The 27,517-nt window shown below is 39.1% G+C and overlaps 2 protein-coding genes across 3 annotated transcripts in view; one reads left to right on the forward strand and one right to left on the reverse strand.

The window, feature by feature from the left end:
* TSPAN13 (tetraspanin 13) overlaps nt 1-7,648 on the forward strand; it is a 33,956-nt gene extending 26,308 nt beyond the window's left edge. The window contains exon 6 of the mRNA XM_027102589.1: nt 6,536-7,648. Coding sequence (XP_026958390.1) covers nt 6,536-6,610 — 75 coding nt within the window. The 3' untranslated portion in view covers nt 6,611-7,648. The remainder of the gene's footprint in view (nt 1-6,535) is intronic.
* Nucleotides 7,649-13,447: 5,799 nt separating this feature from the next.
* Nucleotides 13,448-25,170, reverse strand: AGR2 (anterior gradient 2, protein disulphide isomerase family member). Of its 2 annotated transcripts, none has more exons than XM_027102592.1 (8): nt 25,127-25,170; nt 22,261-22,406; nt 21,935-21,998; nt 21,764-21,816; nt 20,354-20,427; nt 17,330-17,393; nt 14,923-15,006; nt 13,448-13,748 (listed from the first exon to the last, which is right to left on the reverse strand). In XM_027102592.1, the coding sequence occupies exons 2-8, from the start codon at nt 22,397-22,399 to the stop codon at nt 13,699-13,701; spliced, it is 528 nt and encodes a 175-aa protein (XP_026958393.1). In that variant the 5' UTR covers nt 22,400-22,406; nt 25,127-25,170; the 3' UTR covers nt 13,448-13,698. The 2 variants fall into 2 exon arrangements, with proteins under 2 accessions (XP_026958393.1, XP_026958391.1); XM_027102590.1 differs by having other exon boundaries at nt 13,457-13,748; nt 25,109-25,168.
* Nucleotides 25,171-27,517: the final 2,347 nt, after the last annotated feature.

Raw genomic sequence — 27,517 nt, forward strand, 5'->3', positions numbered from 1 at the left:
AAGTCCTCGTTGTCTTTATTAAACACTCAATAACTCTGGACATTTTTGATGCATCTGAATTGGCAATATGTATTTAAATTAAAACTTTTTTCTTTAACTCATCAATTCTACTTGCAGTGCTTTATTTCATGTAGATAATTATATAACTATGTAAAATGAATACACAAGAATGTTTATTGTTTATAACAGCAAACGTTTGGGCCAGCTCATGTTTGTCAATAATGAGCGGGTGAAACTAGAGTTTATTAGACAAGAGCAAATAGTTAAAAAATGCACTGTCTGGGTTGGAAACCTAGTTCTCCTGCTTTATTAACTGTGTGACCTTGGGCAAGTTCCTTAATCTTTCTTTGCTGCTGTTTCGGCTTTGCAAACAGGCATAATAATGGAAAGCCCCTATTTCATAGAGTTGTTTTGATGCTTAAAGGAGTTAGTATATGTAAAAACTTGTAATAGTTAGAAAAATGCCTGACATAATGGCAAGCGCTGTGTGTGTTAGCTGTCATTTTGTAGACATGAGTAAATTATTGATGTACAAGTCCCCATATTATACCCCCTTAAAAAAAGATGATGAGACCCCTGTGATGGCTGTGTTAATTGCCCATGTCACACCTGTTTTAAACAAAGAATAGCATGTGTAGAATAATGCTATGAAGTAAGATTGTGCATATAACTGTGGAAGTCTATGGTAGGCTATTGTAAGAATGAGCATTTATCTTTAAAAGGAAATCAGAAAAATCTGAAGTGTTTTGTATATTTGAAGTTTACTGTGTCATTTAATTTCTTGCACATTTGATTTCCCCATCAGTATGTCCCTATAATAAGTAATTTCATGGTCAACTTCCTTGTATATATATATTTTTAATCTATATTCCCTAGTTTTTCTTTAGAGTATACCTCCAGAAGGAAAAGATGACACATTCAGTATATGGGCATTTTAAAAGAGTTTGATAAATATTGCCAAATTGCCTTTTGGGGGAGATTCTACCAACTTTTGGTTCAAGCACTAATTCTCGATATTTTTATCTTACAAAATATTTGCCAATTTGATAGGTAAAAATAGTATTACAGTTCTGTTTGCTCTTTTGGAAATGTGACTAGTGAATTTGAAAATATTCATGTATTCATGTGTTTTGGGACCACTGGTATTACTTCTTTTGTGAATTGCCCACCTACTGTCTGTCCTGATCAAGGACCTTTGGATCGCCTGTAACTCAGTCTATGCAAAAAAGGGGAATTTTGTAAAAGAATAGGAGAGTGGGCCTCGGGGGTAGAAGGTTGTTTAGAAAAGAGACCTCAAGGCTGGGGCTCACCGGGTGCTTTTAGAAACCCAGGCGCCCCAGAAAGTTGCCCACTCACCTTTTATTTCCTCCGTTCCCTTCCTGGCTCCCTCCTCCTCTCATCACTCACTCTACTTGGCTTCTTTGTCCTGCTTTCAATTTCTTTTGCATTTACTTAACTTTTTCATGGTTTTTAAATAAAATGTATAGGTTTTACTTTTTATGTGGTTCAGTTTATTGCTTTTTGCCTATATGGTTTATCCAGTTGATTTTTATGTTTAGAAGGCCCTTTCTCATTTTGATTATATATGTTAAAAATGATTAAAGAAAGCAGTTTAGGTGATACAAACAAAATTTAACACTTCATGGACAGTCTCCTTTCAGAGAACTGCAAAATAAGGCCGAAGGCGAGGAGCTTTTATAGGTTAAAGAATAAGGAAGGGAATAATAGAAAATATCTGATTGGCTGGGGCCACATAGTCAGTCTTGTTTGGGGTGAGAAGGCCCAGAGTTGGCTTGGCATTTGGGGATTGGCTGACTGAATATATTGCACTTCCGGTCAAGAGGAGCATTTACAGGGACACAAAGGTTACCCAAGTTTCGGTTTGCTGATGTGGCACCCTGGATAAGAGCAGCTTCATCTTGGGCCTAGAAATTTATTTCTCTCTGTATAATTAAATATAAAAATACAAAAAAATGTATTTTTTGTTTTATCAAGGTATAATTGACAAATAAAATTGTAAGATATTTAAAGTGTATATCATGATGATTTGATATACATATACATTGTGAAAGGGTTCCCCCTATCAAGTTAATTAACACATCCATCACCTCACATATTTACCTTTTTTTTTTTGGTGAAAACATTTAAGTTTACTCTCTTAGCAAGAGAGTAGATTGTACAGTACAATACAGTATTTTGTACAATATTGGATTGTACAATACACTTGTACAATACGGTGTTATCAACTGTAGTCACCACGTTACACATTAGATCTTCTCATTTTGATTGTGTGTGTGTGACATGTATTGAATTTGTGTATATAATGTATACATTACATATATATGTATAAAATGTATGATTAAGATAGCATATTATATATACATAGATGTTTGTGTATATTGTATATTCTAATTCAGTTTCTTTTTCTCCCTTTGAGAATGAAAAATCCGTACATGGCTGTTATTATCAAACTGGAGATAAAGACCAAGCTTAGTATTCACTTTTTTTTTTTTTTTTTTTGGCCTCACCACATTTGCGGGATCTTAGTTCCCCGACCAGGGATTGAACCTGGGCCCCCTGCAATTCCTCCCAGGAATTCTCATTAGTATTCACTTTTCAAAAGAAGTTTTCACTGACATCCCTTCCTACTCTAAGCATATTTTCACTTCACTTTTTCTCAGGAAGGAGTCATCTTACTTCTGGGTTGGTCATGGCATTGATTCAAGAAAATGCATATACCGTTTGAAAACAATCCTGTGCATTTTTCCTTTCTTTCTTTTAAAATAAAACATGGATTTAAAAGTTAAAAGAATTTGTCATAAAAATTTAAAAATATAGGTGGGAAAAAACCAGAATGAGCAACCTCCATTAGCCAGAGTCAGTAATGATCAGAATTTCACCACATGGTTTCTTTTTTATATCTGGGATTTATTTTGAGAATTTAGTTCTTTTGAGCAGCTCCATTTTCTTCTCATCAGATCTCACTGCCTTCAGCTATGCATAAATTACTTTAAAAGGAGGTTATTTATTTATTTTTAGAGCAGTTTTAAGTTCACAGCCAAATTGAGAGGAAGGTCCAGAGATTTCCAGTATCTCCCTGCACCCACACAAGCATAGCCTCCCCACTGTCACCATGACTCACCGGATGGTGCATTCGTCACAGCTGATGAAACTACATTGGCACATAATGACACACAAAGTCCATAACCTACATTAGGGTTCACTTTTGGTGTTGTACAGTCTATGAGTTTGGACAAATATCTCCATCATTATGGTATCATACAGGGTACGTTCACTACCCTAAAAATGCTCTCTGTGCTCTGCCTATTCATCCCTCCCAGCCCCCGCTGTCTTCTAAAATATTAATCATTGAAGAATATAAACTCATGGATCTTAGATTTGTAAGGTGTTCTTTCATGGAGTCCTGCTCTGAATTTATACACCATGTCCTTTTGAAACCTAGCTAGAGATTTTTTTTTTTTTTTTTTTTTTCGATACGCGGACCTCTCACTGTTGTGGTGGCCTCTCCCGTTGCGGAGCACAGGCTCCGGACGCGCAGGCTCAGCAGCCATGGCTCACGGGCCCAGCCGCTCCGCGGCATATGGGATCTTCCCAGACCCGGGAACCCGCATCCCCTGCATCGGCAGGCAGACTCTCAACCCCTGCGCCACCAGGGAAGCCCCCTAGCTAGCGATTTTAACAGTAATTTATCCAACCTGATATTTTTTGGATAGTGACTATTTTATAGGCTCTCTCACTTTTTAAATTTTTATTTTATTCAATATTTCACAGAATCAGCGATTCTCAGAGTTTGAAGGGATGAGACTAACTAGCTGATGATTTCCTGACATAGATGAAATAGAAAGATTTCCTTTGAACTAATTGTAATACATGAAAATAAATTTAAACCATCAAAGAAACATTGATTTAGAATCCCCCAAAAAAGTTATAACAATTAGTACATGTGCTTTGTAGAAAATTTAGAAAATACAATTATGAAGCTGAAAGAGTAAATGTATCTACTAACTAAAATTACCTCCTCAGAAATCATCATTAATATTTTGTCATATTACCTTCTGCCTTTCTATATTTAATAAATATAAAATAAATAACAAAGGACATGCCTTTTGCACACTGTGTAGACATTTCATAGAACTGTACTCTGGTGACCTCTTGCATCCTGGGTGTAGGTTCTAGAGTCAGCAGAGTTTATGATCGGGTCAAAGTTACCCTTGAAAATCTTTAAATCATGAGCACCTTTGTAAGCTAAAAATCCAGTAATTATCTAACTTTGATCTTTTTGCATTTTGGGCATGACCTTTTCATGCTCTCTCTGGGTGTGAGGAGATAGTGGTCCAGCAATGGGACACAAGAAGAGGTTGTTTCGTTTTATCACAGCTTAATTGGAGGAATTCTGGTAAAACGTGACTCCAGATTATGAGTATTTTATTTACCCGATAGCTTTGTTTCCCCTAAGAACTGTAACTTACACCATCGGCACGTATTCTGGGGTGATTATAAAAATATTTAACAAACTCGAAAATTCTAACCAGAAGTTCCCTGTGTGCCGGTATTTCTGAGGCAGGGTCAGGGAAATGATGCTCGGGCAGGCTGAGAGGTGTCAGAGAAGTAGCTGCTTGATAACAGGTGTGTAAGTATTTCAGTACTGTAATAACAAGCATGGCTGAAACGGTAGGTGGAATGTTGTTAGCTTGAGAATGGCCTGTAACACATCTGATTCTCATATGAAACAACATACGTAATGAAGAGCTTGGATCCAAGATTTGAATCCTGGTTCTGGCACTCGTGACCTGTGTAGCTATTATCTAGTTATTTAACCTCTCGATGCCTCAATTCCCTCACAGTTCGTATCATATAGGGTTTTTGGTTAAATTATATGAATTTGTGAAATGTGAAGAATAGAGCCAGTCACAAAGTACTCTTCATAGGTTTAAGTAAATTCCTTCCCCCTAACCCCCGTCATACAGACACCAAACCAGACTTTCCACTTCCTTAAATTAGACTTATGTTTCCTTGATTCAACACAAAGCATAGTTCCATCAGCCCTTACATGTTATAATAAACATTGCCAGTCATGAGTTTTATAGTAACTCAGAAATTATTATTGTGGTAAATGGAGAAAATTTTAGATTTACCACAATTCTCTATACGTAGTTTCAAGAGCTAATGAGTAGTTATGAAGTCAAGTGAACAAAATTTAGATTAAAAGTTGGCACAGGTCTGAAACGGGAAATATAATTTGAAATTCATTTTGTTCCATTAAAATTTTGCATCTTATTCAGTCTAAGAGTTTTTGATTATTTTAAATAAATCAACTTTGAGGTAGCAGAACCAGAATGAACACATTTCTCAATTTAAAAAAAGGCAGGTTATATTGGTTAACTCGTTAGTGAAAGTGGTGTGAGAAATGGCACGATAACTACTTATTACTTTTCTAAAAGTATACGTCCCCCTCCCTTGGAGAGGTAGGAATTATGACATTTTTTATGATCTGTGTTGGAAAATGTATTTATTGTAGGATTTTTGTTATTGCTCAAGTTTTGCCAAACTCTGTTTCTGATTTAGCAAAATCTATGATTTTTTAGCTATTAAGACATTTCAGTCTTATTAGCTAACTTGTGTCACTTTCCTATTGCCACTCTAACAAGTAATCACAAATGTAGTAGCTTAAAGCAACACAAATTTATCATCTTATACTTCTGGAGGTCAGAAGCTTAAAATGGAGACTCATTCTGGAGGCTCTAGAGGAAACCTCTTTTCTTGCCTTTTCTAGCTTCTAGAGGCTGCCTGCACCCCTTGGCTCGACTTTGGCTTGACTTTTCTTCATCTTCAAAGCCAGCAGTGTTGCATCTTCTCTCTCTGAATCTGCTTCCCAGCGCTTCTGTCATGACATCACCTTTTGGCTGTATCCCTGATTTTTGTCCTTCCTGCTTCCCTCTTTTAAGGACCCCTGTGATTACCTCACAGAGCCCACCCAGATAATCTCCCTGTCTCACGAGCTTTAACTCAGTCATGTCTGCAATGTCCCTGTTACCATGTAAGGTTGACTATTTGCAGATTCTGGGGATAATGGTGTGGACAACCTTGGAGGGCCATTATTCAGCCTACCACAATGTTCCTATTACTTTTTCTTAGGATCTCTAATTTGGGTTACATACTACTTTTTTTTTTTTTTGCGGTACGCGGGCCTCTCACTGTTGTGGCCTCTTCCGTTGTGGAGCACAGGCTCCGGACGCGCAGGCTCAGTGGCCGTGGCTCACGGGTCCAGCCGCTCCGCGGCATGTGGGATCTTCCCGGACCAGGACACAAACCTGTGTCCCCAGCATCATCGGCAGGCGGACTCTCAACCACTGCACCACCAGGGAAGCCCCATACTACATTTTAAAAAGAAATCTCTTCCTCTTTGAACAAATAATACAAAGTGCTTCGGAGGTTCCAGATTATTTTGCTGATAAACTGAATAAATACACGCAACTGTTACTTTCTCTTTCTTCTTTTCTTTTTCCCGTTCCAGATCCTGGGTGTTTGGCTGACCTACAGATACAGGAACCAGAAAGATCCTCGTGCTAATCCTAGTGCATTCCTTTGATGAGAAAACAAGAAAAATCTTTCATATTCTGATCTTGTACATTTCCTCTAAGTTAAGCTAATTTGCCTGTTTAAGGAAACAGTATATGAAAAATTACATAATTGACAGTGAATGATATATTTTTATGTTTCTCTAAATGTTTTTCTTTTTCCATTGCTGAAAAAATCTGAAACTTGTGGTCTCCTCTGAACCTCAGTGGTACCTTGTAATCTACTGTTTTTCACAGTGTCTGGCACTGTCCACTGTGGCCTTTCTTAGCGTTTTTACCTGCAGAAAAACTTTGTATGGCACTATTGTGTTGATCATATTGTGAATCTAAACGTACATCTCACTGGAATAATTAATTGTATGTGGCACTGTGCTGTGTAGATAGTTCCCACTGGAAAAAAGAGTTGAAGTTTATTAAAGCCAGAAAGTATGAGATTCTATTCTGTTAAGTTCAATAAGGGAAATCTAAATTCCCCAATTTTTTTGTCCTTTTATTAGGAAAGATGTTGTGGTGAAAATTGTTAACATAAAAGTGATAATTTAGTTCTAGTAGTCCTTCTGATTACACTAATGTACTCTAGAAATAGCTAGGTCTTTAGGAAATTGTGGTTTAGGTTTTGATTTTTACAGGTAAGTGCAAAGGAGAAATGGTTTCATGAATGTTCTAATATGTAACATTTGCCTTCAGCCTTCAAAATGAAATGAGTTTGAGAAATTCAGAAAGTATATCTGTATAATCTTGATATTCTTTTATAATAATTTGAAGTCCAAAAGACTGCCTTTTTAATCAAGTTACTATTAATGCATTGGCCCACATAGCAAAAAGATATTTGACTATCTTACAAATTCTAAATACCTTTTCCGTGAAATTTCTCTGTATTGTCACAGCAAGTCATCAAATCCAAGCGTATTTGAATGTGATCTCCCATAATTTGGAATTTAAATAGTATCGTGGTTCTGTATATTATGTTAAAAAATTAAGTATGGAAACCTTTCTTCGTCTATGAATGTTTGAATTAAAAGAAAGTAATGGAAGGATTGATAAATGAATTAAGTGAAGTGGAATTCTTCTCTTTTTTGCTTCGGGTTCCCTTTGACTGACCTAGAGCTGAGTGTTGCTATTTCAGTGTATAATCCAGCCATGGAATTAACTTCCAGCACCAGTAGTCATCCCAAAATCTTTTCTTGAAATGTTTCAGTGTCTGATATTTTCTCCATAGGGAAAATTGTTTTTTAAAAGAGAAGTCGCTCATTTTGGGGGGAAAAATATGTAAAAGTTCTTTCCTGTTACTAAAAATTACTAATTTCCTGTCTTATATTTTATGTAGTATATGGTATTTCATTAGTAATCGTTTTGATGGCTTTTAGACCAAGAAAGAGGATAAATAGTTAATCTATAGAATTTTAGAGCATTGAGGGTGGGTCACTTACATGGCTCTGGAAGACTGGCTTATCTTTCAAGAAAACTAAATTCCCTTGGTGCAATTCCCATGCTGTTGTAGGGGAAGAAAAATAATTTTTTCTCTGTTCCTCTGAGTTCTTGACTGCGACCCTGTGTAGCAAATGACAGATAACAAGAGAAACAACAGAAATTTATTAACATGTATACCTCATGTATACATAGGAAATATCCAGAAAAACTGATTAACTCCTCGAGATGGCTCAAGCCATCATCTTAAATACCATCTTCAGCTAAAGGCAAAGGAAAGGTGTGTGTGTATGGGAGGGGGGCTGTCAGGAAGCCCGTTATGGGAGGTTACTAGGAAAGACACAGTAAATAAGGATAAGGTTTTTTAACAGTTTCAAGCCAGTGCCATTGATAAAAGAGTTTCTTGTGATTTGGAATCATCCTTTTCTTCCTGGTACAGAGAAGGAGACACCTTCACAAATGGAGATTTAAGTGTAAATTTACCTTACAGAAGAGTAAATTTCTACTCTGTTTTCAGAGCTTCTCCTGTCTGTTCTTTCTCAAAAATAATCAACTCAAAATAATCTTAATGCCGAAGAGGCATATTGTGGGGTGGCGTATTCTGCCCTCCTTCGATTTCATATTGAGCTCTGGGCGACCGTATAAGTGTTGCCACTTGTACCATAAGATGAGATTGTAAGTGACTCATGAAAGAAGTGAGATTTTTGGACTCCGTCTGCCTTTAAGGCATTTTGTATTTTCCCGGTTTGCTTTGTTGCATTTTGAAGTTTCCATGAAGTTCTGGAATCTCCTACTAGAATACTCTTCTTGGTGCGAATGATTTTATGTGGCAAGGGCTGTTCCAGAGAGAACCAACCCATAGCCTTGGTTTGTGCTCTAATTGCAATGGCCTTACTTAGGTCACCCTAGTTACAGACCAGGGACTGAGAAGCAAGAATCTTTAGGACTACTAAACTCTGAATACTGTCCCGAGTTCCGAATGGCTGCTGGCCAGGATGACAGGAGGGCCACTGCCTCTTGTGCGCAAAATGTTGCCACAAACACATTTTGTGTCCTCAGAGGAGGGTACGTTTCAAATCAGGGTCTGTCCTGGAGCGGTAACAAATGTCTGTAAGGCCAACTCAAGACTCCAGAGCTTCTTTCTTCTAAACCTAGCATTTATTAAAAAGCAGAAAAACAAAAAACCTTTTTTAAAAAATTCTTTCATTCTCTGTGGACTTATTTCATTTAGAGAAATGTTTCTCAGAATATTTACCCAGTCAGCCTTGATGTTAAAGTTGAAATTTTAGAAGGCTAATACAAAGGGAAACAAAAAGGTTATAAATTCTGGAAATCCAAGCTCATATAGCTTAAATTCATTTCAGGTACTGTGTTATCTAAGCGACAGTGAGTTTGTGAAAACCAGTTATGCATGTTCAACCTAAGTAATATGCTGCTGAATGGAACCTTTCAGAAGAAAAAGAAACCAGAAGGGTGGCTTTTAGTTCTTAGTTTCTTCAGCCAAAAACCTCCTCCCACAGTTTTTCTAAATATTTGTTTAACCCTGTTTGAGTTTTTCATCCTTTTGAAAATGCACTGACTAAATATATGAAACTGTTTCACCATTTAGCTGGTACTGAGAAAGTTAGAATCACGTTTTTACATAGTATTTTCTAGGGGAAAACCACTTTTGGGCATCATGATTATACCAATAGGATCATTCACATATCAGTTGTTTTGTTGCAATAAGGTTTTATTGCAATCAGTTGCTTTATTACAATAAGGTTAAAGACCAAGTTGTCCAGGTTTCTGGATAAGTGAAGGGATTTGTGTAAATTTGTTCTGCACTTGGTATGTTTGGGTCTAGCAGTTCACTTTTACACCAGGCTCTCTATGCCAGATGCAATTACAAGGTGGGTTTTCAATGAATGTTTTCTAAACAATTTTAAAGGGGCAGTGCCCTTCACCCCACACCTCCACCTGACTCCAGAGGGAGAGGGAGGGAGAAAGAGAAAGAGAAAAGAGACCACAGCTTTTCATGTTGAAGTTTATCTGGAATGTCATGATCACAATTGTAGTCGTTGAAACAATGGGAAAGGGAAGAGCAGCCCCCCCTATACCATGTGCCAGGCTGCTTCTCCGGTCCTCTCCTCTGCTGAGGAAACTCAGCTTTTGGAATTCATTTTCAAAGAAAGGCTTGAGGGAGTTCCCTGTGAGTGAAAATATATGTCAAAGAACGGACTTTGACATCACTTGGAGGGTGAAACCATTTCTGCTTACTTTTGGGATCTTGCTTTTGACAGGTCGATGACGTCACAACTTGCCAGGTGGCCTCTTAATGAGTTAGGCTGACTTCATCTGGACTTTGAAGTCTGCCTCACTGGTAGGGTGCTGGAAAGTTTCGTGCTTGCCTTCGAGCCCTTTCTTTTCTCCCTCCAGCTCCCATTCTCAACAGTGATTACTAATACGAGGACCTCAGTACCTACTTAGGATTACTGAAGGCATCGAACCAGCAAAAAACCAAAGCAGAGATAGCTGGTTATAGGTGATCGTTTGAAGAAGACCACGGTTCTAAAACAGGTAATAAAGGTTTAGTCAGGTATGTTGATCATCTACGTAAATGACTTTTACAGATGACTTTTGTTACTCATTTGTCAAAGTTAGTCCTCTCCCTCCTACCCTCAGATAAAACTGATAAAAAAAAAAATTAAGGTGGTAACATATACATAGAATAAAATGTATCATTTTAACTATCTTAAGTGCATAGGTAGTTCAGTGTTATTAAGTACATTCACATTGTTGCACAACTGTCACCACCATCCATTTCTAGAAGGTTTTCATCTTCCCAAACTGAAACTTTGTATCTGTTAAACAGTAACCCCCTCATTCCTCCCTCCCCTCAGCTGCTGGCAACTACCATTCCACTTTATCTGTATGAACTTGACTGCTCTAGATACCTCATCTTAGTGAAATCAGACAGTATTTGTCCTTTTGTGACTGGTTTATTTCACTTAGCATAATGTCCTCCATGTTCATCCATATGTCAGAATTTCCTTCTTTTAAAGGCTACGGAATATTCCATTCTATGTAAAGCACATTTTGTTTACACATTCATCCATCAGTGGCTATTTGGTTTGCTTCTACCTCCCAGCTATTGTCAACAATGGTGCTGTGAATGTGAGTATACAGATCTCTCTTTGGGTACCTACTCAGAAGTGGAATTATCAGATTGTATGGTAATTCTGTATTTGTTTTTTGAGGAACGGTTATATTTTTTTCATAGTGGCTGTACCATTTTACATCCCCCCTAGGTTACCAACATTTTAATTCAGCTGTTCAAAATAATACTCTAGTCTTAAGGCATTCTTCCATTTCTCTCTCAAGATATGCTCTCACTTAAATTTATTTAAACACAAAGGAAAGATTGTGAGATGACAGTAAAGGGTTTGGTAGAAAGAGCAGGCATTGTTAACATTTCCATGAGCTTAAAACAACCATTTTTATGTTTGCAACTTCTCTTTCTAACCTTTGTTAAGTACACATGTCCTGTAGTTGCAATTATAGCGTAGAAATTCTTAAATTCTTTTTCATTTACCCTTTTTGTTTCTCTGTGATGTTTATAACTTATAGATGACAACATAGTGCACTTTGTGTTAATTATGTATTCATTAGATTTGGAGGTGGCCCCTTTCTTTGGGTATGTTTAAATAATGTTGCCATTGGCATCTTCACAGAACAGTTTCTCTTGAATGATTTTCTTAGGACAAATTCTCAGAAGTAGAGGAGACTGGGTCAAAGTTGATCAATTTTTTTTTTTAATGACTATTGTTCTGTCACTTTCCTAAGGGAGACTCATTTTCCTTGCAGCCTTGACATTTGACTTCTCAGAGATGTATTTATATTTTAAAAAGTATATGGGTGGCTAAAATAGCATGTCGTTCAATAAATTTTAAGGATTTAATCTTATTTCACATCAGCCCAATTTAAAAAAAAAACTATTTTGCTGTACAATAAAGGAAACCTGAAGAGCTTAGAAGTTGTCATTCAAAATATTTGTTTATACACGTGGAAACTGTTGTTTTCCTCCAGTTAACCCTCAGAGAGCTTTCTAAATGGGATATTTTACCTTTTTAAGTACATGTAGCTTACCTACTTACAAGGAGGGCACCCAGTCCCTCTGGTGATATTTTTGCTGAGGATTTATATGTCATTAAATCAACAACATAGGTTTCTGTTGCAGAGCTCTTTGACGGTACTGTGTGAGGGAAAAGTATTTTAAAAAGTATTAACCGGGGAAAGTTAATAATGCCATTCAGAAAAGGCTGTATCCAAACAAACAAACAAACAAAGTTAATTAAGACAAGCAATAGATAACCAATAGACAAAGCATTGCACAGACTGTCGCAGCCATTCGGGGACCAAAGAAGGCAGTGGGGTTGGGGTGATAAAGGAATTTTATCTAACAATGAACGTGAGAGTAAATATGTAGTGAAGTAGTGAATACATGGTTCTAACTTTTGTCAGCAGAATAAAGAGTTAAAAGTAGTTAACTGCTCCCCTATCTGATGGCACCTCCTCTCTCACCTCTTCCAAAGATAAGTAGTAACCTCTGATCTCTACCCCATGGACATGATGTCAGTGCCCTTTGCTCTTGACCCAGCAGGTCACATTTGGGTGAAGAAGATGGGAACATATCAACTGAATTTATTCCCGGCCAGTACTCTAAAACCTTAAGAAAACAAATATATTATGAGTTTAATTTTCACAATTTCATTAGGGTGTGTTTAAGGATACAGATGTTCTTTGAATGACCTTTTTTTTTTTTTTTTGTGCGGTACTCGGGCCTCTCACTACTGTGGCCTCTCCCGTTGTGGAGCACAGGCTCCGGATGCGCAGGCTCAGCGGCCATGGCTCACGGGCCCAGCAGCTCCGTGGCATGTGGGATCTTCCCAGACCGGGTCACGAACCCGTGTCCCCTGCATCAGCAGGCAGACTCTCAACCACTGCGTCACCTGGGAAGCCCTGAATGAACTTTTCTTTACAAAATTAGTCTTCTGAAGGAGAAAGCTACCTGCCAGAGGCTTTCTCAGAGAGCAAAATCTAAACTAAAACTGGATTGCTAAATTCAAGAGTGTCCATTGGGGTTTCTGGCCAGGGTGAGGAGGGGTCTTCAATTAGGTATTGATTTTCCTGGGATGCCTTTGTAGATATTGTTTCACACTAGAGCGTATTGTTTGATACTTCCGTTGTTCAAGCTCATGTCTACTTTTAGTCACCCAGTGAGAAACTGTAGCGAGATGAGATGATAACTTTGTTTTTGGGCTTTGTTGCTTGAACTAGGTTTGTCTTGTCCTCTTTTGGAACATTTTGTGTGTCTGAAAATCCTATTTGGTGAACGAACAGAATAGCTTTTCTGTGAAAGACCAAATTGGGGGAAAAAAGAACAGTTTGAACACCCCTAAAAGGATTTATTTTTAAAAAAATCATGGCTCACTATCGTAGTATAAGATATTGTTTTCATGCATGTATACTTAAGACAAAATTTTAAAAAAAGCTGTTGTAACATGAACCCATCATCTAATCAGTAGGTTCACCAGTGCTTCTGCCTTCTCCACAGTCTTCTAAAATCTCCTCTGGTTCCAAGTCTCAAGGCCCAACACAAAGGGAGGAGCTTGCAGATTTTGTTTTTCCTCTACAATTCAGTCTTCAGGAACTTGAGAGCTTTCCTCATGTTGTCAAGCACTAATGTGGGAAAAAGTTATGAGAATCAGCACATCATCAGAAATCACATTGATAGATATAGCATGAATGTTGGGAACCTTGTAAATTTTTTTCTAAAAGTATGTGAAACGGCTTTTATTATTATAATCTAGTTCTCTTCCAATGTTTATTAACTGCCTTTTTTTACAAGGCACGGTGATATTACCTGTGCGGAATACCTGCCTTTAAGGAACCCAAAGTCTTATTAAGATCTATACTGTTATCTCAAGAATGGTCAATACATTTGGAATGTGCTTCCCTTGGCGCACCCAGAACCTACTGGAGACATTGATAATGGACCGGGACATTCTTTCCTGCTGCCCAGACACAACCTCATAATCCTTCCCAGCATAACGTTCTAGGTTGGTGCCACCCAACGGAAATTTCTGTGATGATGAAAAATAGTCAGTGCCTATTCACTGAGTACTTTAAATGTGGTTACCGTGTCTGAGGATCTGAATTTTAAAACCTTAATTAAAACAGCTACATGTGACTAATGGCTGACATATTGGGCAGTGCAGGTCTACATAGTCACTAGTCATTGAGTGAATTAGTTCTTATGACAAGACTCAATTTTCTTCCCAGAAGGACTAATTAGATGTCACAACTAGGTACAGTCTCCCATTGAGGCTCTTCATCTGCCTTGAGTCTCACACTTTTTTTTTCATGTTATGGTGACCCCAGGGGAAGTCAGTATCTTGGCAAATATTTGGAACCATCTTTCCTACTGATCTTTAAAATTGAACTTGAATTCAACTTTAATAAGCTGGACTAAATGATTTCACTTTTGTTACTTGGAGAAAAGCATTGAACAAAGCATTGAGATTGCTACTATTGCTATTGTAATGGTACGATTACTATTGCGCTCAGGTCTGTGGTAGAAGGAGTTAAATGAGCCTAAGAGAAACCTGAAAAGGAGGTAATAGGGTCCTAGGATTCTCCTAGAGGAAAAGATACCTAATCTAAATAACTCATCTTTAATTGAGTTTTTAAAAAAGTGACATCAATGCTTGAATGTAATTTGCTGGAGGACACAAGGCCAGTTAGGGTCAGACTGGTTCTCTGGGGTCTCTGAGCACAGCTTTTTCTCCCCTCCCATGTGAGCTCTCCTTCCAGTACAGCAGTGAAACAGATGTTCAAAGGAGGTAACACTTACATAGAGCCATATCCGAAGGTTCGTAAGCATAGAGACGATTTGAGTATCTTCCAGTGATGTCGGCTCTAACTGTCAGGGATGGGTCTACAAAGAAAAAGCCAAAGGGAATGGAGGACTATGTTTCAAAATAACCCCTATTGCATGATGAAGCCTACATGTTTATCCACATCCCATGAAAAGAACACAATGTGTCCTGCTGGATGAGATTCTACTCCATCCAGTCTGCAACCTGGCCTCTGCAGCTGGTACCCAAAGCCAAACTGGGAGCATTCAACAGCCGTGCAGTGCTATTTGTGGAAAAGGTTAAGAACCCTGCTGTCCTATCTATAGTAACCTGAAAATAGGATAATATACATTCTTGGGATGGTGTTTTGTTTTTTTGGTGAAAACATTGGCATTCTCTACTAAAGAATTATTTTAAATTTTTGAAATGATTATATTGTAATTGAAATATGTTACCAAGAGCAACCTGGATAATTAGGAACTCACATCAAATGCTAGTTTTCCAAACCAAAGTTTTTTTTGGTTTGTTTTTTAAATGAATAAAAGAATGCAAGCCCTTAAGACCAGCCAAGGTGAAATAAGTGTGTAGTTTTTTTACTTTATTGTTAAGTAGCTGCATTTTAAAAATAGAGATTTAGGCATCTCGCCTTATACGTATATTCCTAAAGGTTTAAATCCTTTTTTGTGTGTGTGTGTTTTATATTTACTTGAAGTTATCAGTTAATGAGGAAAAAACAGGTATAAATAAGATGCATCCAGAAGGGAGGTAGTAGGATATGCAAAGGCCTAGCAACCTTGCCTTGAGATAAGTGATTGGAGGAGGCTATGGGCCGTGTCCTGAGAATTAGATGAGGAGGAAAGATGAGGCCCAGCCACATGGATGCCAAGTCTGTCACCTGAACTTGCTGGACAATCCCTGTCGTTTCAGAATGTTGGACTAGGACCAGCAGACTTAAATTACAGGACTTTCATTTGTTCAAGAAAGACTTAAGACCTACTCTACTTCTGCTCGGTGTAGAGGATACAGACACAGGGTCTCATCTTCATAATACAGTGACATCAGAAAAGCTTTTTCACCTCCCAAGCATTGGCTTACAGCCTCAGCTGCACAGTGGAGTCATCTGCAGAGCTTTCAAAGACTGCCACCTGCGTCCTAGCCACTGAGATTCTGATTTAATCGGTTTGAGGTGTAACCTGGGCAGCTTGACGTTTAAGATTTTCCAGGCAATTCACATGTGCAGGCCTCGTGGAGAACTACTGAGCCGGAAGGAGCAAGCTGCCTGGGACCTAGTTCTTATGACGAAAGGAATTGAACGGGGGTTAAAAAGCCCTTAGACAGGAGCACTCTGAAAAGAATTCCTGCACAGGGTGTGACTGGATGACCTATAAGGGCCCTTTCATTGAAGGGTCTAAATTTTCTAAATCGTAACAAAACCAAATCTGTAAGATTAGCTCTAGTTCAGCCTTCCTCCTTTTCTCCCTTCACTTTTTCTTGCCCCCGTTTTATAGGTTAGTGTGAACTTGGATGCCTTACAGAGGTGATCTGCTCGATCAGAGTGAGCTCTGCTATGTGACGGATTTAATTATGGATTGCCCTTTTATCAGTATCACTTCGATCAAAGCCAAACTCAATTCATTTGTTCAGTCATTTAACAAATACTTATTGCGAGCCTACCACAGGGTCATGATGAAAATATGATGGTGAGCTGAAGAAGATCTAGTCCCTGCCACATGGGGGGCAATATTTATTCAACAATCACCCAATAAATACAAAATTAAAACTGAGGAAAGAGTGACCATTGAGAGGAACATGGTGCCACAAGAGCACATCGTGGGAGTTTGAGCAGGTCAGTGAATGACAGTGATTAACCAGGTGACCTGGGGGTACCGAGGGGGGAAGCAGAAAAGCTTTCCAGCAGAGGGAATGGCACGTGAAAAGTACCAGTGGCCGGAAGGAGCATGTCTCCTTTGATTTTTGTTTCTTTGAGCCCATATTCATAACTTGCCTAGAAATAATGATCAGAAAATGTCAGAAAGAAAAATCCAGCACAGGAATCAAAAGTTTGCCTGATTAAATATTTACAGACCTGATACAATTCAGGGAAATGATTAATACGTTTAAACAGTTAACAGGGTGCTTCTTTCTCAGGTGTACTTGTGGCAGAAGATGAGAAGTTAGAATTAGCAGATGAAGAAAAAATGTCATGTATGGAAATAGGTAGAAGCTTGCATTTCCTAATGAAAATAGGTTGTGAAGCTGAAAGTTAAACCTCCCCAGTAGAGCTTTGTCGTGGCCTTGGCCATGGTGGAGCAGCACGTGACGGTGTGGAGGACAGAGGCGGAGATGTGGCGGCACTTGTGTAATGTTCAGAGTGTGTTTCATCTCATTGTCACTTTTACTTACCAACAAACATAATCCTGGGGACGTACTGGCCATCAGGAGAAAGGTGTTTGTCAGTTGTTTCATACTAAGATTTAAAAAAAAGCAGCTTTCAGTTTGTTTATATTCTTCAGTTATTTTCAAACTTGTTAAAACAGTGTGTCCATTCCTGGGCTAGGCTTTTTTTTTTTTTTTTGGTGCGGTACACGGGCCTCTCACTGTTGCAGCCTCTCCCGTTGTGGAGCACAGGCTCCGGATGCGCAGGCTCAGCGGCCATGGCTCACGGGCCCAGCCGCTCCGCAGCATGTGGGATCTTCCCAGACCAGGGCACGAATCCGTGTCCCCTGCATCGGCAGGCGGACTCTCAACCACTGCGCCACCAGGGAAGCCCTGGGCTAGGCATCTTAAGACACTATAAGGCACATCTCTAACACAGAGAGTTTATAATATAGATGGGGAGGCAAGTTACATGCATGAAATAATAAGACAGAGCAGACTGTGAGGTAGAACATGAGGTAAAAAGCTGATGCATGTGGTGAACAAAGAGCCAGAAAACTCAGTAAGGGAGAATTTGGAAGGAATACAGTGTTTGGGGAAGGAGCTTGGATGAGGTAGGAGGAGCTAGCATAATGAAAAAAAAAAAAAAGAAAGTCATTTTTAGAGAATCTGCAAAAACAGGATTATCTTGAGAATTCGTTTATCCATTTATCATTTTTTAATTTTCTTCGTTTAACAGGGAGATACAGGTAGGAAAAGGAATATTTAGGATCCAGGGGGTGAAATGTTATGATGAAGGATATACAGGTGCATTGGATGCCCAGAGCAGGACATTGAGCTTTATCTGCAGGTTCCGCTAGGACTTTCTGAAGTGGGTAAAGAGGAATCTTTAAAAAGTAAATAGGAGTCAGTTATATAGAAAAGGAGGTCACTCCAGGCAGTGGAGGGGGGAAGATTATACAAAGGTAGAGGAAAGGCCTAACACTATATAACCAAGTGTTTGGATGGGACTAAATGATAGGGATACTTGAGGCGGTAGTGAGAGAAGATGCTAGAAAGCTACTTCTAGCTTTCTTGTGAAAGCTAGCTACTTCTAGCTTGGCTTGTGACTGGCCTTGCACACCATGCCACAGTGTTTACGTCTGCTCATAAATAAATAAGAACCACTGAGACTGTCATACAGAGTGAAGTAAGTCAGAAAGAGAAAAACAACTATCATATAGTAACGCATATATGTGGAATTTAGAAAAATGGTACAGATGAACCTATTTGCAAAGCAGAAATAGAGACACAGACATAGAGAACAGATGTATGGACACCAAGTGGGGAGAGGGGGGTGGGACGGATTGGGAGATTGGGGTTGACATAAAAATGTACACTACTACGTATGAAGTAGATGGCTGGTGAGGGCCTACTATATAGCACAGGGGGAAGAAAAAAGAAGGTCCAATCTGTTTGTAGGACACATATTAAGTTAACCTTAGAAATGCATTCCAGTATACATTAGGGGCAGACAAATACTGTTTGATTCCACTTATGTGAGGTACCTACAGTAGTCAAATTCATAGAGTCAGAAAGTACGTTGGTAGATGCCAGGGGACAAAGGGGGACAGTGTGGGGAGGGGGAGGGGGGAATGGGGAGTTAGTGTTCAACGGGGACAGAGCTTCAGTTTAGGAAGGTGAAAAATTCGGGAGATGGACTATGGTAAGAGTTGCACAACAATGTGAATGTACTTAGTGCCACTGAACTGTACAATTAAATATGGTTAAAATACTATGTTGTATATTATGTGACTTTTATCACATAAAAAGAAAAAGTATTAAGAAAAAAAGAACCACTGGAGGGGTGTTAGAGGCACCATGATTGCAGTTTGATTTTTAGAGTGATTACCCCCGACAATCATGTGGGATTAGATGGGATTTATTTTGTAGGCAGGGAGCCACTTAGTAATACTGCAATAAGCTAGGCAAGGTAAAAAACTCTTATGCTAAAACAGCGGTCCTCAACTGATAGGGAAGTGACCAATAGCAGGAATATTTCAAAGTTAGAACCGCAGGGCTTCTTGACTGCCGGAGGTGAGTGGGAGGCTCACACCTAGAATAACACTCTAATGGAATAAGGAATAGAGAAAAAAGAGCTTTTTGAAAAACCTGGGCCTCGCTGATCAATTCAGTGTTGAACGTGTCGAGTTGAAGCTGACTACGAGATTTCTGGAACTAGGCTGTGTGCATAGGTTGGAAGCTGTTGCGTGTTTGGGGAAGATGTGGGAGTTATCGGTAAGCAGGCATTGATTAATGGCCGATGAAACTGTCCATAGGGAATATAAAATATAAAAAGAGAAGTAGGTCAAGTAGAGACTCATGAAGTCACTCATATTAAGGGGTAGAAAGAGGAAACGGTGCCTTGGAAGGGAGGTGAGGAAGAACCGCTGGCGTGGATGCCCCTTGAAAAAGCCAACTTGTCAACCTGGATGACAGAGAGAAGCTTCAGGGACATACAGTTAGGGAGAGTAGTTTTCTGAGTAGTTTACTGATTGTTTGCTCTCGGAAGGAAAGTGGATACCGTTTGTATACCAAGCAGAAGAACTTGTAAAGGCAGAAAGCTTGACCATCAGGAGGGGTGGTGATGGTGAAGTAGGACGGGAAAGCATGAGGCCATAGCACGTGTGGAAGGATTAGATTTGGATGCCTGGAGAGCCATCTCTTCTGGGGAGAGACGGCACACGGACTAAGGATGGGTGGAGAGCAGCCAGGACTGCAGGAGAAAGGGGCACAGCAAGGAATTTTTAATGACAAAAACGTTCCACTTATTACAGCAGCAGAGAAATTCTGGACCACAGGAGAGTATTTGTCAGACAACTTAAAATTATTAATTGCTAAATAAAAATGTAAACATGCAAGAAGTAAAATCTTTCCTCATTGTAATCTATGAGATGAGATATTTGGAGCATATCCCCGTTAATGCAGTATGACTAAGATGTACAGGGAAAATGAACCATCCATTTCAAATTGTAAGCCACAGAGAAATGGCAGGATGAAGAGTAAACTTACAACTAGATTGAGGAGGACAAACTGCTCTGCCAATTTCTGGATTTCTTTATTTTCAGCAAATGCCTTCTTTAAAGCTATAATGTAAAGAAAAGATTGTTAAGCATTCATTTCATCACCAGTTAAAACCATTATTCTCCGTTGGATTTGAAGTTGAACTGTATTTGTAATACAATATTCAACTCCGCCCTTTCTGCAAATGGTTAGTGAAGTAATATCTAGGCCATTGACTAGCTTTGCTTCACTACTGACCCATCCAATGATTCATTCATTCATCCCTTAATTTTTTTAACCTATATTTACTGAGTGGTTACTATGTGGCAGGACTGTTTCATGTACTGGGAATAGAGCAGTGGGGGAAAAAAAAATAATGTGCTTCCTTCATAGAGCTCAAATGCTTGTGTAGGAGACAGGTCATAAACAAGGAAATAATTTTAGGTGGAGATAACAGTACTTTGAAGAAAAATAAAGCAAAGCAAGAGGTTTAAAAGCTACAGAGTGGTTAGGGTAGACTTCTTTGAGGAGGTGACATAGAAATGAGAGGGGGCTGCATTCTAGGATGTTAGGGATATGTCACACATGGCAGAGGGGACTGCAAGAGCAATAGCCCTGAGCTGGGAATGGGTTTGGATGCTTTGAGGGAAAGCACAATGGCCAGGCTAGATGCAGTGGAGGGAAAACACGGCGAGAGTGGTAAGAAAGGAAAGGCAGCCAGGGGCCAGGTCATGTCCAGCCATTCGGGCCACGATCAGGAATCTGGATTTAATTTTAACCTGTGATGAGAAGCCACTTGAGCACATGGGTGTTAGGATATGATGGCTTCCGTGTGGAGAACTGACTGTCGGGTGACCAGGTGGGTGCCTGTTACAGATCAAGGCAAGATCTAAACTTGGTCTGGATGAGGGCAGTAGCAGTGAGGCAATCGGAGGTGGCTGGATTTGGGCAGGACCTACATAATATATGGGGCCCATTGCAAAATGAAAACATGGAGCCTCTTGTTCAAAAATGATTACGAATTTTAAGACAGCAACAAGAGAGCTTTACAAGCATAGGAACCTACTAAGCACTGGGTCCTGTGTGACTGCACAGGTGGTGTGCCCATGAGGCTGATGCTGGCTTTCAGATAGATGGTGAAGATAAAGCAATGGTATTTGCTGATGTATTGGATATGAGATGAAAGAGAAAACAAGAAGTCAAGGATGAATTCTAGAGCTTGTTTTTTCAAAATTTGAACCAATGGCTAATACAAACTGTGGAAATATTTGAAGTTACTTTAAAATATGTTTTTACTGCATAAAATATTCTTTTACATTCAGCTGTGCTAGGTGCTAAGGATGTAAAGATGAGTGAGCTGGACCCTGGCCCTAGAGCTAAAAGCCTATAAAGGAAATTATATTTAGAAGTATAAATTACCTTGACTGTGTGGGCATTCGTCCAAGTGATGAATAATCATCAAGGGTTTATTGCTTTAAGAGACAAAGAGAGATTGGATCATCTTTAATGAGTAGGATTTCATGTGTAGCTAAAGATCACTAGATGGTGCTCTTGAGAGCTTTGAGGGAATTCTGTAAAACTTGTCTTTACCTTGTCCTGGATTTGTGTAAAGCTTCTTCATATGTCTGAGTCCAGATGAGTTGATCGCCCCAACCTAGAACAAAATGAACCAGTATATTTAAAGTGATTATATTCTCAGGTCCAAAGCTGTTGAAAAGCACTGGTAAAGCTGGGATCAGTATATACTTGATGCTAAAGAAGAGCAAAAACCTCTAGAGAAAGCAGAAACAATGATAAACTTGTATCAATCTAGAACCAACACATAAAAAATATGCTCAGCACACAACTCTCGGCTCTGAGTGTTAAATCTTTACCAATCGAGTATAACTGGAGGCCGACAAGAAGCTGACTCCTACCTCTGGAGAGGGTCTGGGGCAGTTTGGGTTGAGAGTCCTTTGTGTCCTTCTTAGCTCCTGGTTTGACTGTGGTTTCTTTGGCCAGAGTGTAGGAGAGGGCCACAAGTAGCAAGAATGCTGACACTGAAATCTTCTCCATGGCAAATCTGATATGGAAGACAAACAGATAAGCAAAAAGTCAATAAAACAAAAGAGAATTAGCAGTTTTCGAGATCTTCAGATTGTAGCACAACCGTGGGATACAACAGGAATTGAGGCTTAGATGAGATTGAACACGTGCAATTGGAGTCCAAAACTACCTTCCACAGAATTTTCCTAAGAATACATAGTATGAATATCTATCTACCATCTATCTATCTATCTATCTATATCATCTTCTACCTCTATATGCTATAGATAAAATATGAAGATCTCCATAGAAATCGACAATATAGAAATAGATATATTTCTATAGATATATATATATCTATATAGAAATAGATATATTTTAAGAAAATAAGTAGATAGATGTATATATTCTTATAGCTAAGGGAATTTGCTTTTAAATTTATATTTAAAAAATTGTAGTACTGGAAAACACCTTAAGGGTTATAGCCTCTTTTCCCACCTCCCCATTGTCTCATTTTGTAGATGAAGAATCTGAAATTCAAAGAAGTGAAGACTCATGAGATGGGCATAGAGCCAAGGCTTTTGGATTGTGCCATTTTGCAATGCTGGCTCCCATCTTCCCATCCTGAAAAAATTACCCTAAACATACATACTTCTTTAACATTTTGTTAAAATGAGGACACTGCCATTGAAGAATAAGATCCGAGTAAAATGATTTATTTCATTTGGAAACTGCCAGCTTTATCTTTTAACTAAAATCTTGCACCCAGAAAACTCTCTCCCTAGTGTAATATTTACTCAAATTCTATATATTGGTTTTGAATTGGTTAAAATACATCAGTGCAGGTTTCTTTCACTGAACTAATTCTTTGACTCTCAGTGCAGGCCTGTTAGGGTAGGTGGTTGTAGGCATGTACTTTAGTGCCCAAAAAATATTCTATGGGACTCATAACACAGAGAAACCAACCCCATGGATGTCTCTTTGTTATTTTTTTTTCCTTCCCAGTATTCCAAATTTAATTCTCAGGGAATGTTACACTACTGTGAAGCAGATGCTTATGAATGGCAAAGTGAATGACAAGGTAAGATCCATGAATGAGTGAGGAAGTGAGCTAGCTAGCTAGCAAAGTGAATCGCACTAGCCAATCACTAGGGTTATCCAGGGACCATAACATGCAAAGCTGGATACTTGGGATGCCAATAAAGCCAAAGACTGAAATTTCCTAAAAAGAAACACCTAACTCTAATATTCTTGTATGTTTCAAATTAAATCAACTGAACTCTGCAAGGGAAGCAGGATGGACCATCAATGCTTAGTATTTTTAGGGAGTAAAGTTTCTCATGTTCTGATAGAGCAAGTGGGAACCTTTGTTAAGCATTAGCCAATTCTAAAAAAAGACATTGCTAAGTCACCAAATCCAGATGATGCCTTGTATTAAACTGACCAATTATTACCTGTGTTATAGTACGTAGCCACACAACATCTCACTCAAAAAAGGCAAAAGCCAAAAAACAGGGATACACTTTGTTCGTTTTCTATACCCATAAAGATATGGAAATGCCAATAACAATTTTTATTATCCAGCATTTTAAAGAAACAACTAAAGTGTGCTCCAAGTCTTACAGCCTTTTTGGTACAAAGGCTTCTTTTTTTTTTTTTTTTTTTGTGGTACGTGGGCCTCTCACTGTTGAGGCCTCTCCCATTGCGGAGCACGGGCTCCGGACGCACAGGCTCAGTGGCCATGGCTCACGGGCCCAGCCGCTCTGCGGCATGTGGGATCTTCCCAGACCGGGGCACGAATCCGTGTACCCTGCATCGGCAGGCGGACTCTCAACCACTACGCCACCAGGGAAGCCCTGGAGCTATTGATATCTTATACGTGTTTTATGGCAGAATGACTCAAGGGAGCCGAATAAAACTCCTGCTGTACAAACATCCTGCTCTGAGCTGACTTTCTGAGATTCACTGTACTGAGTTTTCATTACTGAATAGACTGTGATCGGCAAACTGCCTGCATAAACCACCTCAAAATAGAAAGCTAACCACCGAGGACATTGATAATTTGGAGACACACACACACACACACACACACATCCTTCAAAACCAGAACTTTTCACTTTTCATTATATCTCTGTCTTCTTATCTTCAGCAAGGAATGCCTTGCAAGAGGTTTCAGTGTCCCTGTTCATAAATGCCTCAGGAAAGCAACCAGATCTCTCCTTGTACAGCCTATCCCATGAATTTAAAGATTGAAGAAGCAACAAGGATATCTTTATATTAGACACAGAAAGAAAACTGTTTTCTGATTTGCAATAATATTCTGAACTATAATTCCAAGCAGCCAATCTGAGCTGAGCTTTCACAGTCCTGTGGGTCTTTGCTTTGCCAGTGGGAAAGAAACAGAGCATTAGATGGTGATCAGGGCTCAGTAACTAAGACAGGGGACTCTGGGCCCTGTGCCGGGCTTGAAAACTCCTGGAGTTCGCTCACTCTTAAACCTTTCATTTCCTGACCGAGAAAGCATTACCTTCAACCAGCTCCGGAGCATAGCTCTGCCAAAGAGAGGTCCCAGTAAGCCTCTGGTGGAAATCCCATGATTCCTTCTCCAAATCCCATTTCACTGCCCATGGAACTACGCTGCACTCCTCTGCCTGTGGATTGCCTGCAACTTTACACAGGAACCAAAGGCCAAAGCTCATTCAATAAGTGCCCTTCCAACACTGCTGTCAGGAGCCTTACCTGGATTTTCCCACCCACCTGTCTGGGTGAGCCAGATGGCATCAATGCAGTCCAAGCTTCCTAGTATGCTGGCTCAGCCCAAGCCTGTATTTATGTACCTGAGCACACCTCAATCCCACCCACTAATCCCATATTCACATGTTGCAAAGTCTGAGAGGAACTATTCTTTTCCCAAGTCTTCCCTGGGCTAAAGAGTTCCTTGTTTTTAAGAATAAGGTTGCAAAGGAATGCCTTTCAGTATGCCTGTTTTTAACTGTTTGTGAAAGTAGATTGTTAAGAGATTGAGAAAAGATGGGCAGAGTGCCAAATCCAGGTAAGCTTTAACTGAAGACATTTGATTTGCCTGAAGGCTGATTTGTCTTTTTGTGATTGGATGGAGTTTGTGGTTTGTAGAATTTTTTTTTCTCCCTCCTGGCGAGACTGCCTCTGTTTAGTTGGAAACACACAAGAGGTGATACACAATTCTAACCCCTACAGTCATACAAGCTGCTCTCCTCCGTTATGGTATAAATTACTTTACACAACGTACTTCCTCTTTCTGGCAAACGAAATGTATAGACACTATAGGTATGAAAACAATCCAAACCAAGCATTCACATCATATTTTAAAACTAAGGAACTTATTGAAAAAAGATATCCTAACACTATGAGTTTTTATTAATTACCTTGCAGCAACTTCCCTCCAAAGAATTCAAAGGTATTTCACAGCTATTCTTTTATTTAATGGCAGACTTTCCTGCTAGGCCTGCGGGAAAGTATTTACATCATTTTTCAGACCTAGAAAATAAGGTCTGCAACTACTTTCTCATCCAGGGTTATACAATTATTCGCTCAACATTTTAAGACTGGACTTGGGTTTTTTGTAAAAAAATTTTAATCCTGTGTTTTGTTCTTTTTTTTAATATAAATTTTATTTATTTATTTATTTTTGGCTGTATTGGGTCTTCATTGCTGCACGCGGGCTTTCTCTAATTGTGGCGAGCGGGGGCTGCTCTTCTTTGCGGTGCGTGGGCTTCTCATTGCGGTGGCTTCTCTTGTTGTGGAGCACGGGCTCCAAGCACACGGGCTTCAGTAGTTGTGGCTCGCGGGCTCTAGAGCGCAGGCTCAGCAGCTGTGGCGCACGGGCTTAGTTGCTCCGTAGCATGTGGGATCTTCCCGGACCAGGGCTCAAACCCGTGTCCCCTGCATTGGCAGGTGGATTCTTAACCACTGGGCCACCAGGGAAGCCCCCTGTGTTTTGTTCTTGAAACTATGCACAATCCTTAAAAGTTCAGAGTAGAGAAATCTTTAACAACAGAAAATTAACTAATGGGATGCAAGCCCTATAAAAATAACTTTTGAAATGAGTTAAGATAATATTTCAAAACATTTTAAAGTATTTAAATTTTTGGATAGAGCCTTAATTTCTGCAGGCAAAATATGAAGTGATTCCCAAAACGGTAAATTTTCATTAGAAATGAGTTTACAGAGATCATTTCTTTAGGAGTTTGAGTGAAAACAATGATTTGAGCTCAACTTTTAAAACTGATAAGCCTTTTATATAGACTCAGTCTATTTAGTCTTTAGAATAGTCAATTCAACCCCCTCATTTTGCAGATGAAAAAAATGTTGTTAAAAAATAAATGACTGTGTGAAGATCTCACAACTTGTTAAGGGCATTGCTGAGACCAAAGCTGTGGTGTCCTCTAGTCTGTCACCTGCTAAGAATGGAAAGTAGGTAGCATGTGGGCTCCATAAGATTCTTGTCTCAGTCCTGCATCCTGTGTTCACTTGCTGGATGATCTCAGAGACATCATTTAACATATCTGAAACTACAGTTTCCTTATCTACAAAACGGGGATAAGATTACCATACATGTCTGTTTTGAGTACGTTGAGATTTTAATGAAATAAGAAATGGGAAAGTACTTGGTACATTCATTTGCTAGGCTGGTATATAGCAAAATACTATAGACTGTCTGACTTAAACAACAGCAACTTATTTTCTCACAGTCCTAGAGACTGAAAGTCTGAGATCAAGGTATCAGCGAGTTTGATTTCATCTGAGGCCTCCCTCCTTGGCTTCTAGATGCCACCTTCTTCCTATGTCTTCCCACGGTCATCCCTCTGTACCTATCTGTGTTCTAATTTCCTCTCCTTGTTAGGACACTAGTCATCTTGGATTAGTGCCCATCTTAATGACATATTTTACTTAATTACATCTTTAAAGACTATCTCCAAATATACTCATATTTTGAGGTACGGGAGTTAGGATTTCAATGTCTGAATTTTTTTTATTGTGATAAAAACAGATCATGTGAGATCTACCCTCTTAACAAATTGTTAAGTGTGCAATACAGTATTGTGAACTATAAACATAATGCTGTATATCAGATCTCTAGAACTTGTTTCTTGATGTTTAATTAAATGA

This window comes from Aethalodelphis obliquidens, unplaced genomic scaffold (genome assembly GCF_003676395.1).
Source record: "Aethalodelphis obliquidens isolate GAN/ISIS:26980383/991018 unplaced genomic scaffold, ASM367639v1 scaffold5, whole genome shotgun sequence".
Classification (NCBI taxonomy): domain Eukaryota; kingdom Metazoa; phylum Chordata; class Mammalia; order Artiodactyla; family Delphinidae; genus Aethalodelphis; species Aethalodelphis obliquidens.